This window comes from Vulpes vulpes, chromosome 9, assembly GCF_048418805.1.
Source record: "Vulpes vulpes isolate BD-2025 chromosome 9, VulVul3, whole genome shotgun sequence".
Lineage (NCBI taxonomy): Eukaryota > Metazoa > Chordata > Mammalia > Carnivora > Canidae > Vulpes > Vulpes vulpes.
The window spans coordinates 1,149,179-1,165,581 of record NC_132788.1 but is presented as its reverse complement, the minus strand read 5'-3'; the positions used below and the strand labels follow the sequence as shown (position 1 = coordinate 1,165,581).

General features: G+C 40.3%; 1 protein-coding gene across 1 annotated transcript; it reads left to right on the top strand.

Annotated features, from left to right (window-relative positions):
* The first annotated feature begins 264 nt into the window (after nt 1-264).
* Nucleotides 265-1,227, top strand: LOC112911254 (olfactory receptor 9S13-like). The gene has a single exon (XM_025987711.2). It carries the CDS (start codon nt 265-267, stop codon nt 1,225-1,227), a length of 963 nt encoding a protein of 320 aa, XP_025843496.1.
* The last annotated feature ends 15,176 nt before the right edge of the window (nt 1,228-16,403 follow it).

Sequence of the window (16,403 nt, the reverse complement as noted above, 5' to 3'; positions counted from 1 at the left end):
AAAAAAAAACCAAAAACAAAAAAACAAAATTGGCTTAGGCTTAGGAATCAAGGGATAAAAAAGCTCTGAGTGATGAATCCCTGGGCCTCTGTGTATATTGGATTTTGTTGAGTAATTCTTTGCTAAACCATTAACTCCATTATATCTTCAATCAGATTTTTTGTTGTTATTTATCTTCTAAATAGTCTTCAGCAGGGAATTTAGCTTGACCTACTTAAACTGCCTATACTGAAGAAGTAATACCCCTGGTGAGGACTGAGGCTCATGCCATCCCACAGTAATGGAAACCTCTCCATGGTCTACTTTCAAGATTTTGTGCTGGAGGGATTTGAAGGTGGTCTGGAGACCCAGGCCCTGCTCTTTGCTGTGTTCCTGGCCCTGTACATGGTGACTGTCCTGGGCAACCTCCTCATGATCATCGTTATCACCCTGGATGCCCGCCTGCACTCCCCAATGTACTTCTTCCTCAAGAACCTCTCCTTCGTGGACTTGTGCTACTCATCTGTCATCGCCCCCAATGCACTGGCCAACTTCTTCTCCTCATCCAAGGTCATCACCTTTGCAGGATGTGCCACCCAGTTATTCTTTTTCTCCCTGCTGGTCACAACTGAAGGTTTCCTCCTGGGTGTCATGGCCTATGACCGCTTCATGGCCATCTGTAGCCCCTTGCGCTACCCCATCACCATGTGCCAGTCTGCCTGCACTCGCCTGGTGCTGGGTGCCTACTGTGGAGGCTGCCTCAACTCTGTGGTGCAGACCAGCTTCACATTCCACCTCCCATTCTGCAGCTCCAACCGCATCAACCACTTCTTCTGTGATGTGCCCCCTCTGCTCCAGATCGCCTGTGGCAACACGGCCATCAATGAACTTCTCTTGTTTGCCATCTGTGGGCTCATCATTGTGGCTCTGACGATTGTGATCCTCATCTCCTATGGCTACATCACAGTGACCATCCTGAGGATGCGCTCAGGAGCTGGGAGACGCAAGATCTTCTCCACCTGTGGCTCCCACATGACTGCAGTGACCCTCTTTTTTGGGACTCTCTTTGTCATGTATGCCCAGCCAGGAGCAATTGAGTCCATGGAGCAGGGCAAGGTGGTCTCTGTCTTCTACACGCTGGTCATCCCAATGCTCAATCCCCTCATCTACAGTCTGCGAAACAAGGATGTGAAGGAGGCCCTGCGGGGGCTGGGCCAGAAACACATGGCCATGTGGAGGATGTGCTGAAGGGAGTCAGTGTGTCTTGCAGGCTGGATGGAGGCCTCAGCGAGACACTGAACTTTATGAGGACCTCCTCAAACCTCATCACTTCCAGATGGAATTGGGCATGTTGAGAAACTCATTCATTTACTCTTTCAATCAATGTTGATTAAAAGCATTTAATGGACCAGATGTTTACTAAGTGGGAAATGTATAGATAAATAAGGATGTTCTCTCTCAAATCTCTAAATGTTCGAAGAAAGAGCAATGACTTGAATCACATGAAGATAAGGAGAGCAATCACTGGGCACCAAGGCAGGGGTAGATATTCTGCCTATTTCTTATCATGGTTCTCTATACCATCCATGAGATGGAGAGGAGTCAGATGTTTATGCATGTTTGTGCTGGAGGGATTTGAAGGTGGTCTGGAGACTAAATTATCTTAGTAAAATTAATCACTCATAGAGAACTTATCATGGTTCTCTATACCATCCATGGATGGAGAGGAGTCAGATGTTTATGCATCTTGATCGAACTGGATGGAAAAAGTGTCTGCATACACTGTACCTCCAACCTCCTATCCTCTAAATGCCCTTGATATCTAGTTTTGGCCATATATGAACATTTAACTCTCATCAGGCCATCCTCAATACCATTGCCATAGACATCTGTTTAAGATAATAATGTAATGTGTGTCCAAGGTATTCCTCATGATGGGTTTGGTGTCAATAGAAATGGACTTGGCTGTAGCGGTTCAGGTCTGATGATAGGGCCTCTCTCACAGAGAAGCCAGGTTAGTGGTCTGAGGCAATGCATTGGCTTCATTCAGAGGAAGGAGCTCCTTTGGGCTCCGCTTCATGACACCAAGGGCATGGGAGACACTGACACTAGAAAAGATGACCCAGAGCTCCAGCCGCGACATCCACCTTCCTAGTCATGTAATGAGAGACATGAAGTATAAACAGATATAATTTGTATGTATCTACAGAAAAAAAATATAACATCATATCCATTCAGGGAGATCACCAACCCCCAGGTCAAGAAAGAAACCTACCCAGTTTCCACAATACCCCTACCTCCATTTAGTCATTGCCCTGCAAGGTCAACAGCTTTCCCGCCTCTAATACACAGATTAGTTTTGCCTGCTGTGAACTTCCTAGGAATAGAACCACAAAATTTTTCTTCTTTTGTGACTTTTTTTTTTTTGGCTAATATTCCCTCTGTGACGTTAACCCTTGTGATTGTGTATAGTAGCAGTTCTTTAATTTTCGTTGCTATATACATTTCATTATATGAAGATACCATAACTTGTTCATCTTACTGTTATGAACACATGGGTTGTCTCGTTATTGTCTTTTAAAATAATGCTATAAAATACTTTTACATATTTTATTTTGTTTTTGCTGTGAACGAATTCATTTGGGCATTCTTAGGAGTGGAATTGTTCATCTTTTTGGATAACGCAAGTTTTCCAAAAATGTTACAGCAATCTTTGTTCCCAAAAATAGTGCCTGAGAGTTCCTGTTGTTGCACACCCTCACAAACAAGTCATATTTATCAACTTTAGCCATTCTGGTAGGTATGTAGCCACGTATCATTGTGGCTTTCTATTTCATTTCTCCAGTGGCCAATGGGCTAAGCAGATTTTCATATATTTAACAGCAATTTGGATGTCCTTTTGGGAAAGTATATATGCTTTGCTTGGTTTTTCTATTGTTTTTCTTTTTATATTGGTTATAGAATTTTTTCCTATTATTCTGGGTATGAGCCCTTCATCAGTTATATGATTTGCAAATATCATCTTCCTCTCTGCTGCTTCCACATTTGCACTTGTATTAATTTTTTCTATTAACAGAAGTTCTTAAATTATCTTAGTAAAATTAATCACTCATTTTCTTCATGGTTACTTTATTCTATAGCACTTTTAAAGAACTATTGCCCATATTGGATCCAAAAATATATTTTTCTATGCTATCTAGTGAAGTTTTCTTCCTTAGTTTTTTATATTAGTATCTGTAAGTCATATAGAATTAACTTTTTGTAGCTTTTGTGATATAGGGGTTGTTTTACTTTTTCCATATGGTTATCCTACTGACCTTTTTAAAAAAATATATATTTTTCCTCCACTGCTATGCCATGTCACCTTTGTCATAAACCAAGCGTCCCTATATATGTTGATGTGTTTCTAGAGTCTTATTCTGTCCCACCGGGCTATTTGTCTATCCTTGTGCTATTTTATAACATATTGTTGAATGTTTAAAAAGTAAAATATCATAAAACTCTTCAGTATATATGAATAAATATAACAAATGATGTGCAATACATTTAGCAAAACAATTTTAAATGTTGTTGAAATATATGAAAGAACTGAGTAAATGGAAAGCTGTATCATGTTCATGGATGAGAAGTTCTAACACAAAGATCCTTATTATACAACATAACCAATATACTCAACGTTGTCTTACTTTTTGGTATATTTATTTCTTTATTTTATTAGTTTTTAAATTTTATTTAAATTCATTTTGCCAACATGTAGTATGACACCCAGGGCTCATTCCATCAAGTGCTCTCCTCAGTGCCCATCACCCAACTACCCCATCCCCTTACCTTCCTCCCTTCCACAACCCTTTGTTATTTATTTATTTTAGAGAGAGCAAGCAATAGAGAGAGAGCAAGCTGGAGGGGGGGAGGGGAGATGGAGGACTCCATGTTGAGCATAGGGCCCGACACAGAGCTTGATCTCATGACCTGAGCTGAAACCAAGAGTCAGACACTTAACTGACTGAGTCACCCTGGTGCTCCAATGTTGCCTTGCTCTTAACATATATTTTTTATATTACTGGACACATGTTTCTAACATTTTTATATAGAAACCAGCTATACGAATAACCAAAGTGACATGAAAAATTAGAACAAAGGAAAGGAATGTACCTTTCTTACCTCAAACTCTCCCGCAACCTAGAGCATACCAGGTTGAATGATGAATGGACCCTAAGCAGAGGCCCTGCCATTTCTGGCTCTCAGCCCCTTGACCCATTTCATGCTCCTACTGCCCACCATGGCTTCAATGTAAATCACTGCTGCCTCAGCCTCTGACCATGCAGTTTATCTGAGCCCCTGGAAAGGGCTTCTATCAGTGCCTCGATCTTAGGCTCAGAGAGGAGCAACCCTTATAGTGAGGTTTAAAAGATCAAGCCCAGAGAAGTCTGGCCATGTTGGCACTCTCTCTGGGTAATCACAGATCCTCTCTTGTCACAGGAAGCCAGTGTTCCTCTTGTAACAATGGTGCCTAGAATGAACTTCCCGCCTAGCTTGCTGGCTACACCTCTATCTTCTTTGCCTCTGCCCTCTGCCAGCACAGTCCCAGCATCAAGGCCAGGACAGATCTACGTACCCTTCTTGCATGGCTCCCCTCTACTCTGGATGCTTCTACTGGTGCATCTCCCATGTCACATGAATGACAATTCCATGTGCCTGTGTGAGTGTGCATGTCCATGCATGTGCACCTTCTCAACGACAGAGATCACATCTCACTTGTCTCTGTAGCCCCTGCTCATGGCACCGGGTTGGATGCTGAATGTTTGCTGAACTGAACTGAGTCACCCACACTGCCTCACCATCAGCAAACCACCTCATCACAACTTTGTTAAAAACATGGGGCCTTCAGGCGCTCTCATCTTTATTTACCTCCTCTGTCTTCGCAGGATAAACTGTCCCCATCCTGCTCAAGGCTGAACATTATACTGGGTCTGGAATTCTACTGCATCCACCCCTCTAGGCTCCCTCAGGGCTCTCTGCCAACAAGTGTCCTCTCTCTCATTTGATTTTGACCTTTCTCCTTCCCAATTCATTCTCTTCAACCTTCAAGCCTATCCAAAATTCTCTCACCCTTCCCTTTAACACAGCCATCTCTGTAGCCTGGTTATATATCTCACTCACTCCCCATGAATGTTTTTCAAACCTGTACTGTGTACTCACTCTCTCTACCTGTGCTGTCTTGCATCCCTCTGCAATCAGATCTCTCAAACTACTGACTATAGTGCCACTAAGTCTAAGAGACACTTTCTGGTCCTTATCAGTGATGACCTGAGTGGATTTGGGTGTTACCCCCTTTCTTCTTTGTTTTTTTTTTTTAATAATAAATTTATTTTTTATTGGTGTTCAATTTGCCAACATACAGAATTAACACCCAGTGCTCATCCCATCAAGTGCCTCCCTCAGTGCCCATCACCCATTCACCCCCACCCCCCACCCTCCTCCCCTTCGACCACTCCCTTTCCTCCCAGTTCGTTTCCCAGAGTTAGGAATCTTTATGTTCTGTCTCCCTTTCTGATATTTCCTACCAATTTCTTCTCCTTTCCCTTCTATTCCCTTTCACTATTATTTATATTCCCCAAATGAATGAGAACATACACTGTTTGTCCTTCTCCGATGGACTTATTTCACTCAGCATCATACCCTCCAGTTCCATCCACATCAAAGCAAATGGTGGGTATTTGTCGTTTCTAATGGCTGAGGAATATTCCAGTGTATACACAGGCCACATCTTCTTTATCCATCATCTTTTGATGGACACCGAGGCTCCTTCCACAGTTTGGTTATTGTGGACGTTGTTGCTAGAAACATCGGGGTGCAGGTGTCCCGGCGTTTCACTGCATCTGAATCTTTGGGGTAAATCCCCAGCAGTGCAATTGCTGGGTCATAGGGCAGGTCTATTTTTAACTCTGAGGAACCTCCACACAGTTTTCCAGAGTGGATGCACCAGTTCACATTCCCACCAACAGTGCAAGAGGGTTCCCTTTCTCCGCATCCTCTTCAACATTTGTGGTTTCCTGCCTTGTTAATTTTCCCCATTCTCACTGGTGTGAGGTGGGATCTCATTGTGGTTTTGATTTGTATTTCCCTGATGGCAAGTGATGCAGAGCATTCTCATGTGCATGTTGGCCATGTCCATCTCTTCCTCTGTGAGATTTCTCTTCATGTCTTTTGCCCATTTCATGATTGGATTGTTTGTTTCTTTGGTGTTGAGTTTAATAAGTTCTTTATAGATCTTGGAAACTAGCCCTTTATCTGATACGTCATTTGCAAATATCTTCTCCCATTCTGTAGGTTGTCTTTTAGTTTTGTTGACTGTATCCTTTGCTATGCAAAAGCTTCTTATCTTGATGAAGTCCCAATAGTTCATTTTTGCTTTTGTTTCTTTTGCCTTCGTGGATGTATCTTGCAAGAAGTTACTGTGGCCAAGTTAAAAAGGGTGTTGCCTGTGTTCTCCTCTAGGATTTTGATGGAATCTTGTCTCACATTTAAATCTTTCATCCATTTTGAGTTTATCTTTGTGTATGGTGCAAGGGAGTGGTCTAGTTTCATTCTTCTGCATGTGGATGTCCAATTTTCCCAGCACCATTTATTGAAGAGGCTGTCTTTCTTCCAGTGGAGAGTCTTTCCTCCTTTATCGAATATTAGTTGACCATAAAGTTAAGGGTCCACTTCTGGGCTCTGTATTCTGTTCCATTGATCTATGTGTCTGTTTTTGTGCCAGTACCACACTGTCTTGATGACCACAGCTTTGTAGTACAACCTGAGATCTGGCATTGTGATGCCCCCAGATATGGTTTTCTTTTTAAAAATTCCCCTGGCTATTCGGGGTCTTTTCTGATTCCACACAAATCTTAAAATAATTTGTTCTAACTCTCAGAAGAAAGTCCATGGTATTTTGATAGGGATTGCATTAAACGTGTAAATTGCCCTGGGTAACATTGACATTGGCAAAGAAGAAGTCAAAATCTCCCTCTTCGCCGATGACATGATACTCTACGTAGAAAACCCAAAAGCCTCCACCCCAAGATTGCTAGAACTCATACAGCAATTTGGCAGCGTGGCAGGATAGAAAATCAATGCCCAGAAGTCAGTGGCATTTCTATACACTAACAATGAGACTGAAGAAAGAGAAATTAAGGAGTCAATCCCATTTACAATTGCACCCAAAAGCATAAGATACCTAGGAATAAACCTAACCAAAGAGGTAAAGGATCTATACCCTAAAAACTATAGAACACTTCTGAAAGAAATTGAGGAAGACACAAAGAGATGGAAAAATATTCCATGCTCATGGATTGGCAGAATTAATATTGTGAAAATGTCATTGTTACCCCTTTCTTCTTTGACAGCTTCTCCTCCTTTAATGTCTGGGGTATGTGGCAATCCCTGTTCTTTCCAAATGCCTCTGATCATTCCTACCCAGACACTCATGGTGGGCCCTCTCTTTCATGCCATTTAAATGCTGATGCCCCCCAGGGGCCCCCCTGCCTCCCATCTCTCCAGGGTCCATTTGCCCCCATCAGTGACCTCTGAGGTCGCGGTCTCCATATGAGACCCTCCAATCACGTCCATCCCCAGCCATAATGCACAATTATTACATGTGCAGCTTAGTGATTCTCACATATGAAAATCCCCATAAAACTACCACCCATGCCAAGACTGAAACATTTTCAGAACCAAAGAAGCCTTTTTGTGCCCCTTCCCAATCAATATCTAGGGTGATAACTATTCTAATCTCTAATAATATAAATCAGTTTTTTCTATTCTAAACATCTTAAGAATAGAATTATACACTGTGTCCTCTTTTGTCTGGCTTACTTGGCTCAGTGTAATTCCTGTGTAAGTCCTCCATGCTGTTTCGTGTTGTAGAAGTTCACTCTTTCCTACTGCTGCATTACTATGTTATTACATAAACACACAACTTATCCTCTCTACTGCTGATGGTCATTTAAGTTGTTCCAATTTGGGAGCTGTTACACCTCAAATTGCTATGAGCAATCTTTTGCATGTGTTTTGATGGCCATAAGCACTGATTTGTGTTGCAACTATGCCAAGGAACTGAAGTTTCTGGGTCATTGGGGCCTGTTTAACACTAGTAGCTAATTCCAGTTACATGGAAATTTTCAAGGAATCTACAAAATATCTCCTAGAACAATAAACTGGTTTAGCAAAGCCTCAGGGAGCAAAGTCAGAATACAAAATCAGTAATATATCTATAGATTAGCAATAAACAGTTGGAATTTGAAATTTTAATAGTATAGTTTACAATAATATCACAAAAATAGAATGCTTCAGTATAAATCTAACAAAATGAAGATATATTTGTGTAAAATTATAAAGGCTGATTTAAAAATTAAAGAAAATCTAAATAAATGGAGAGATAAACTGTGTTTATGAATTGGAATACTCTATATTGTTAAGATATCCATTCACCCAAATTTGATCTATAGATTCAGCGCAAACCTGATCAAAATTGCAATAGGCTTTTTAAAGATATTGATGAGCTAATTCTAAAATTCACATAAAAAGGCAAACAGTTCTATTTGTTATAGAACCTTAAAAAAAAAACCCAAACATGTTATCACACCAGTTTCTGTGGGCCAGGAATGCAGACACACTGTAGCAGGCAGTCCTAGCTTGACGTCCTTCTGGAGACAGCGAAGTGTCACCCTGGGTTGTGGTCACCTAAAGGCCTGAGATCACTCATGTGTCCACAGACAAGGCCTCAAAAGCCCTTCTCCCAAGCTTGTTCATGCAGCTCGGCCCCAGGACTAACCAATGACACTGCAGCTGACTCTCTCCAAATGGGCAGTGAAAGGGGGGGAGGTCCTGGGGGGAAGAGAAGACACCAGTGTGGAAGTAGAGTCATAATTTATAAGTCAATCGGAGAAGGACAAACATTATATAGTCTCATTCATTTGAGGAATATAAAAAATAGTGAAAGGGAATAAAAGGGAAAGGAGAGAAAATGAGTGGAAATATCAGAAAGGGAGACAGAACATGAAGACTCCTAACTCTGGGAAACGAACTAGGGGTGGTGGAAGGGGAGGTGGGCGGGGTTGGGGGTGACTGGGTGACAGGCATGGAGGTGGGCACTTGACGGGATGAGCACTGGGTATTATTCTATATGTTAGCAAATTGAACACCAATAAAAAATAAATTTATTAAAAAAATAAACACAGAATAACATCCCAGTATTTTTTCTGTATTCATTTGGTTTATTTCTCTCCAGCATGAGATGATACACTCATTTCATCACAAGGCTCACCCAATCTCATCTCATGACTGCATCACCTCAAAGTCTAGAATCTCATAATTTATATTGGGTCCACATGTGGATGTAGCTTCTCAGGAACAGTTCCTTAATTATGGCTCATCGAGTACAGTTTTTCTCAATCTGTAGATTGGTGAGCCTACAGAGAGAAGTCATTTGAATCCACATATACCCAACATGCAACACTGGATATGCATGGAAAAACTTCTGTAGAAGTTCCTGTTCAAAAACAGGGAAGTGAGAGGCACAGAGGTGTCACTGGACCTAACAATTTTGAAATCCAGCTGGGAAATTCTCTAAGTTCCTTAACTGTGTCTGATGGCCCAGGAATAATTCTCTGTGGCTCTGAGCTCTGGGTCACCTCTCCTTTTGCGTGAATGGTATAAAATGCTTTTAACTAAATAGCTCTCTCACCCTGATTTTTGCCAGTATGATTCTGGGGGCCCAAAGGCTTCTCCCCATTCTCATTTATCACTGTCCTTCTCACAGCTAGCTGGTGGTGTTGATGCATATTGAATCCTTTTAAGAACACGGAGGTCTCTGCAAATTTTGAGGCCCTTTGAAGTAATTCCTCCACGCTTTGGCTTCCTGCTCAGACTGGTAAGGATGAGGTCCTTAGCTTCCTAGTGATGCTACTGTGTGAGTAAAAGCATCTTTGATGCACATTCTTACTCTCTTCCAAAGACTTATATGACTTAGGCACAACTTTAGATCTTTCTAAGGTCTTAACAAAAGAGTTCAGTCATACTCTTGGCTTGATTTCTGTGTCTAGTTTTCCTGGAAATGCCCTAGATTTGGGCCTTTCTTAGAGGCCATTTCTTAATTTTAACATCATTTGTCATCTGGAAAGGCTGAGAATTTTCAAAATATAAATTTCTGGTACCTTTCTGCTTAAGAGTATTTCTCTTTTTTAAAAAAATCTTGATCCTCTTGCACTTTACTATAAGCAGCAAGGAAACAAGTGGCACTTGCAATTTCCTTAGCTTGATTTTCCAATGCATTTGGCATAACTTCTGCTTTCCTCATTATCTAAGCAACAATGCTGCCACACTTTGTGCCACTACATAGCTTCCGCTTCTATCCGGTTTCCAATAAAATTCACCTCACTTTCCTGTGAGCCCTTATCAGAGACTGTCAGTTTCCTCTAGGCACTCTAGACTTTCACAAATACTACCTCCAAAGCCCATGATCTGGTTCCAAAGCCACTTCCACAGTTTCCCATTTTTTATGGAAGCACCCCACTTCCAGGTCCAAAGTCTGTTCTAGTTATGTATTGATGCATGACAAACTACCCCCAAACTCAGCAGCTTAAAACAAAGAATATACATCATCTCACAAAGTTACTGGGCATCTGCAATCTGGAAAAAGCTTAGCTGGGTGATTCTTGCTCAGGGTTAATAATGAGAAAGCAGCCAACTGAAAGATCTGCTTTTAAGGTTACCCATGTGATTGTTGATAAATGTCAGTTATTCACTGAATAACTCACATCCTTGCCAAGTAGATATCTCTTGTTTGTTTGTTTTATATTCAAGTTAGTTAACTTATAGTATATTATTAATTTCCAGGGTACAATTTAGTGATTCATCAGTTGCATATAACATTCAGTACTCATCACAAGTGCCCTCCTGAATGCCCATCACCCAGTTACCCCATACCCCCACCCCTCTAGCAACCCTCCGTTTGTTCTCTATAGTTAAGAATCTTTTATGTTTTGTCTCCATTTTCATCTTATTTTATTTTTCTTTCCCTTCCCCTATGTTCATCTGTTTTGTTTCTTAAATTCCACATATGAGTAAAATCATGTGGTATTTGTCTTTCTCTAACTGACTTGGTTCACTTGGCATAATACCCTCTAGTTCCATCTACATCATTGCAAATGGCAAGATTTCATTCTTTTTGATGGCTACATAATATTCCACTGTATACATACCACATCTTCTTCTTTTTTTTTTTTTTAAATCTTCTTTATCCAGTCATCTGTCAATGGGCATCTAGGATTCTCCATAGTTTGGCTACTATGGACATTGCTGTTATAAATATTGGTGTGCATGTGCCCCTTCAAATCGCTTATTTGTGTCCTTCGGATAAAAATCTAGTAGTGCAATTTCTGGGTTACAGGGTAGCTCTATTTTCAAGTTTTTGAGATAACTCCATACTGTTTTTCAGAGTGGCTGCACCAGTTTTCTAAGCAGATATCTCTATATGGTGCCCAAGTGTCCTTAAAATATGCAAACTGTCTTATTCAAGAAAATGATGAGAGAAGGGAATAAAGGGAGTGAATGAGAAGTTTGGCTTTATATAACTAAACTAATATCGACAGAAACATACCATCACTTCTGCCATATTCTACTCATTAGAAGGAAGTAACTAAATCACACCCACCTCCAGGAAGGGGATAAAACAACAATGTGAAACTGGGGGTGGGGGCAGGGAGGGCAGAGGTGGTGGTGGTGATAAAGATCTTTAGTGCCATCATGAAGGTTGCCTACACACCATACAAATCACAGAATAGAAGAGAATATCTGTCACTCCTCATTTAAGATTACATATAACAAATATAGTATATTATACTATATAAAATTATATATATTATATACAACCAAATAAACAAATGAACAAATTATGTTCAACATAATTAATTAGGAAATACAAATGAAAACCACAATGAGACACCATTATATGCTCGCCAGAATGGCTAAAATTTAAGTCTAATAAAAAAGAGAATTAAGAACTCTCATATATTGCAGGTAAAATGATACAATTTCTTTGGGAAACAGTTTAACAATTTATTAAAAAGTTAAACATACACCTACCATATGACCTAGCCAATCCATTCCCAGATATTTACCCAAGAGAAATGGTAGCATATGTCAATACAGAGACTTATGAGTGAATGTTCATAGCATCCACAATATAATAGCCAAAGAATGGAAACAACCCAAGTACATCAACAGATAGATGAATAAACAGATTGCGGTAAATGCATACAATGTATGAGTAACTCTGTAATAAAAATTAACAAACTATTGATACACCCAACAGCAGGGATGGATCTCAGAATCAGTATGCTCAATTTAAAAGGTCAAAGAAATGAGTATGTACCACATGATTCAACGTGTATAAAACTATCAAATACAACACTATCTATATAGAAAAGAGGTCAGTGGTTGCCTGAGAAGGACAAGGAAGGGATGACAGGAGTAAAAATAGGCATGGAGACTTGTGGTTTCTCCAGCATGAGAGGGGCTCATAATTCCCCACTCAATCCTACCAAGAAGTAAAAGGCTGAACAAACTGAGAAATCAACAACTCTTCTTAGATCCACAAGAGAAGTGAGGTCAGAGGGTAAACCACTGCTTCCAAAGTTGGAGAGACAGGGGATTACAGAGAATCACAACATACTGGAGCAGAAACTCAGAGCTGAAAAGTATATGGGACCAGCACCATCTTGGAAAACCTGAACCACAGCTGATGAACTACTGGAGGCTTGGTGTGAATAAGGCTGAGAGATAAAAACTCAAAGGGGATGCACCCATCAGGGGCCCCACAATCTGGGGAGTTTACCTCCTGGAGTCCTACCAGGTCTCACATAAATACTCGAGAATAATCCCTTCATGCTTCTGGAAGAGGGAGGAGGCAAGGGGCCATTCTGAAATATGCCAGAATTTTCTGTCCTTCTAAGGTGTGCCTTCAGGAAAGGGCTACTTCACTATTTAACCATGGTCCAATCTAGTGGAAATTATCAGAACATAACTGACCTGGGGGGAAGGGAAACATCCAACTGCAGTCCATTCTAACCACACTGTGCCAGGCGTGTGTGAAAAGAAATGACAACTGAGAAGCAGTTGTGAGACCACAGTCCAGAGACTTAGGCTCATTACAAGATGGAGACGAAATCACAGGACTACAGAGTGCTTCCCTTCCCCTTACATCTCACCACCATCTCACCAAAGGCCTGTTTCCAGCAGCAACTTTTACCCAGTACCTCATGTCTGAGGAAAAAATTACAAGGCATACTAAAACTATAAAACCAAAGTTTAAAAAAAGAAAGGAAGCATCAGAACCAGGTCCAGGTATGACAGAGATGCTAGAATTGTAAGACCAGGAATCTAAAACACTTCTGAGTAATACACTACGGGGGTCTAGTGGATAAAGTAGACAGTTTCAAAAAATAGATGAGAAAATGTAAATGGAGAGGTAGAAATTCTAAGGAAGAATCCAAAGGAAATGTAAGACATAAAAAACACTGATAGAAATGGAGGATGTCTCTGATGGGCTTATTAGTGGGGGACACAACCAAGTTATGCTCCTATGAGCTAGAAAACATGACAACAGAAACTTCCAAAACTGAAAAGCATAGGAAAAAAAACTAAGGGAAAAGCCCCCATAATATCCAAGAACTGTGAGACACAGTGTAGAGAAGGTGTAATATACATGTAATGGAACACCCGAAGGGAAAGTGGGGAAGGAGCAACACTGAGTGGTAATTTTCCCTACATTAAGATCAGACACTGTCTTGGTTCAGGCCTCTATAACACAAATACCATAGACTGGGGGGGCTAAACAACAAACATTTGTGGGTTTTGTTCACAGTTCTGGAGGCTGGAAAATCCAAGATCCAGGGTCTGGTGAGGACGTTCTTTCTGGTTTGTAGATGGTCACCTCCTAACTGTGTCCACATGGCTGATAGAGAGGAAGCAAGCTCTCTGGGGTCCCTTCTTATAAGGGCACCTATCTCATTATGAGGGCCCAACCTTCAAGATCTAATTACCTCCTGATGTATAATCTCTGAATATCATCACAGTAGGGATTAGGGACTTAATAGATTAATTTGGTTGTTGGGGGGTGGGAAACACATTCAGTTTCTATGAAACACCTACCACAGATCCAGGGAGTTCAGAGAACGACAGGTATATTAAATACCAAAAGAAAAAAGAAAAGAAGAAAAGACAAAACAACAAAAAACCATACCTAGAAATATCATATTCAGAATCAAAAATAAGGAAAAACTCCTGAAAGGAGCCAGAGAGAAAAGAGATTACCTTATCTATAGAGGAGCAAAGGTAAGAATTACATCCAACTTCTCAAAAAACATGCAAGCAAGAGGAGAGTAGCATTAATACTTAAAATGTTGAGAGGAAAAAAAAGATCAACCTAGAATTCTGTACCCTGTGAAATCATCTTTCAAAAGTGAAGCAGAAATACAGACTTTCTCAGACATCAGCATCAGGAAAATACACATCAAAACCACAATGAGATACCACACCACACTGGCCAGAATGGCTAAAATGAGCAACTCAGAACAACAGGTATTAGTGAGGATGTAGAGAGCTCTCTTACACTGCTGGTGGGAATGTACGCTGGTGCATCCACTCTGGAAAACAATATGGAAATTCCACAAAAAAACTTAAAAATAGAGCTACTCTATGATCCAACAATTGCATACAAAGGATACAAATACAGTGATTCAAAGGGGCACCTGCATCCCAATGTTCACAGCAGCAATGTCCACAATAGCCACACTGTGGAAAGAGCCTCGGTGTCCATTGAAAGATGAATGGATAAAGAAGATGTGGTTTATATATACAATGGATAATTGTAATATATTACTCAGCCATTAGAAATGACAAATACCCACCATGTATTTAGACGTGGATGGAACTGGAGGGTATTATGCTGAGTGAAGTAAGTCAATTGGAGAAAAATAATCATCACATGGTTTCATTCATACAGGGAATATAAAAGGTAGTGAAAGGGATTATAGGGGAAAGGAGAGAAAATGGGAAAAATCAGAGAGGGAGACAGAACATGAGAGACTCCTAACTCTGGGAAATGAACAAGGGTTAGTGGAAGGGGAGGTGGGCAGGAGGTTGGGGTGACTGGGTGACGGCCACTGAGGGGGGTACTTGACTGGGTGATATGCTATATGTTGGCAAATTGAACTCCAATAAAAATATACAAATATATATATATACACACACACACACACATAATTATTACGGCAAGAAAAGATAAAATGAAATCAAATCAAATGCTCCATTAAACCACAAAAGGCAGAAAAAGAGTATAAGACAAAAACAGGGATAAAGAACAAGGGGAAGAGTAGAAAACAGTAACAAATATGGTAGATATTAGTCCAACCATATCAATAATCACTTTGAATGTCAATGGTCTAAATGCACCAATTAAATTATATAGATTGTCAGGATGTATCAAAAAATAAAACCCAATTACATGTAGTCTATAAAAACCCCACTTAAAATATTTTTTAAAGATTTATTCATTTATTCATTCAGAGAGAGCAAAGAGAGAGGCAGAGACACAGGCAGAGGGAGAAGCAGGCTCCATGCAGGAAGCCCGATGTGGGACTCGATCCTGGGTCTCCAGGATCACACCCCGGGCTGCAGGCGGCGCTAAACCGCTGCGCCACCGGGGCTGCCCCCCCACTTAAAATATTGATTAAAATGAAATGAATGGAGAAAGAGAATCCAAGCTAACACTAGTCAAAAGAGAGCAGGAGCAGCTATATTAATTTCAGACAGAGCTGACTCACAGCAAGGAAAATTATCAGGAATAGAGAGAGATATTACATAATGATAAAGGGGTCAGTTCTCTAAGAAGATAAAACAATTTTCAATGTGTATGGGACAAACAAGACAGCATTAAATTGCACAGCACAAAAATTGGTAGAACTGCTAGGAGAAACAGATAAATCCATTATTATTATAGTCAGAGACTTTAACACCAATGGATATATCCAACTGGCAGAAAAGTAGTAAGGACATGGTTGAGTTCAACACTGCTATCAGTCAATTGTACGTAACAGACATCTACAGATCACTTTATCCAACAACATTTGAGAAGGCATATTGTTCTCAAACTTCCTGGGAACATTCACCAAAGCAGACTACATTCTGGGTATAAAACACATCTTAAACAAATTTAAAAAATAGAAAACATGCAATGTCTACTCTCAGCCCCTAGTAGAAAAAACTAGAACTCAGTAACAGAAAGATAGCTACAAAATCCCAAAACACATGGATATTAAACATACTTCTAAATAACACAAGGGTTAAAGAAATATCAAAATAAATTTAAATATATTTTGAAG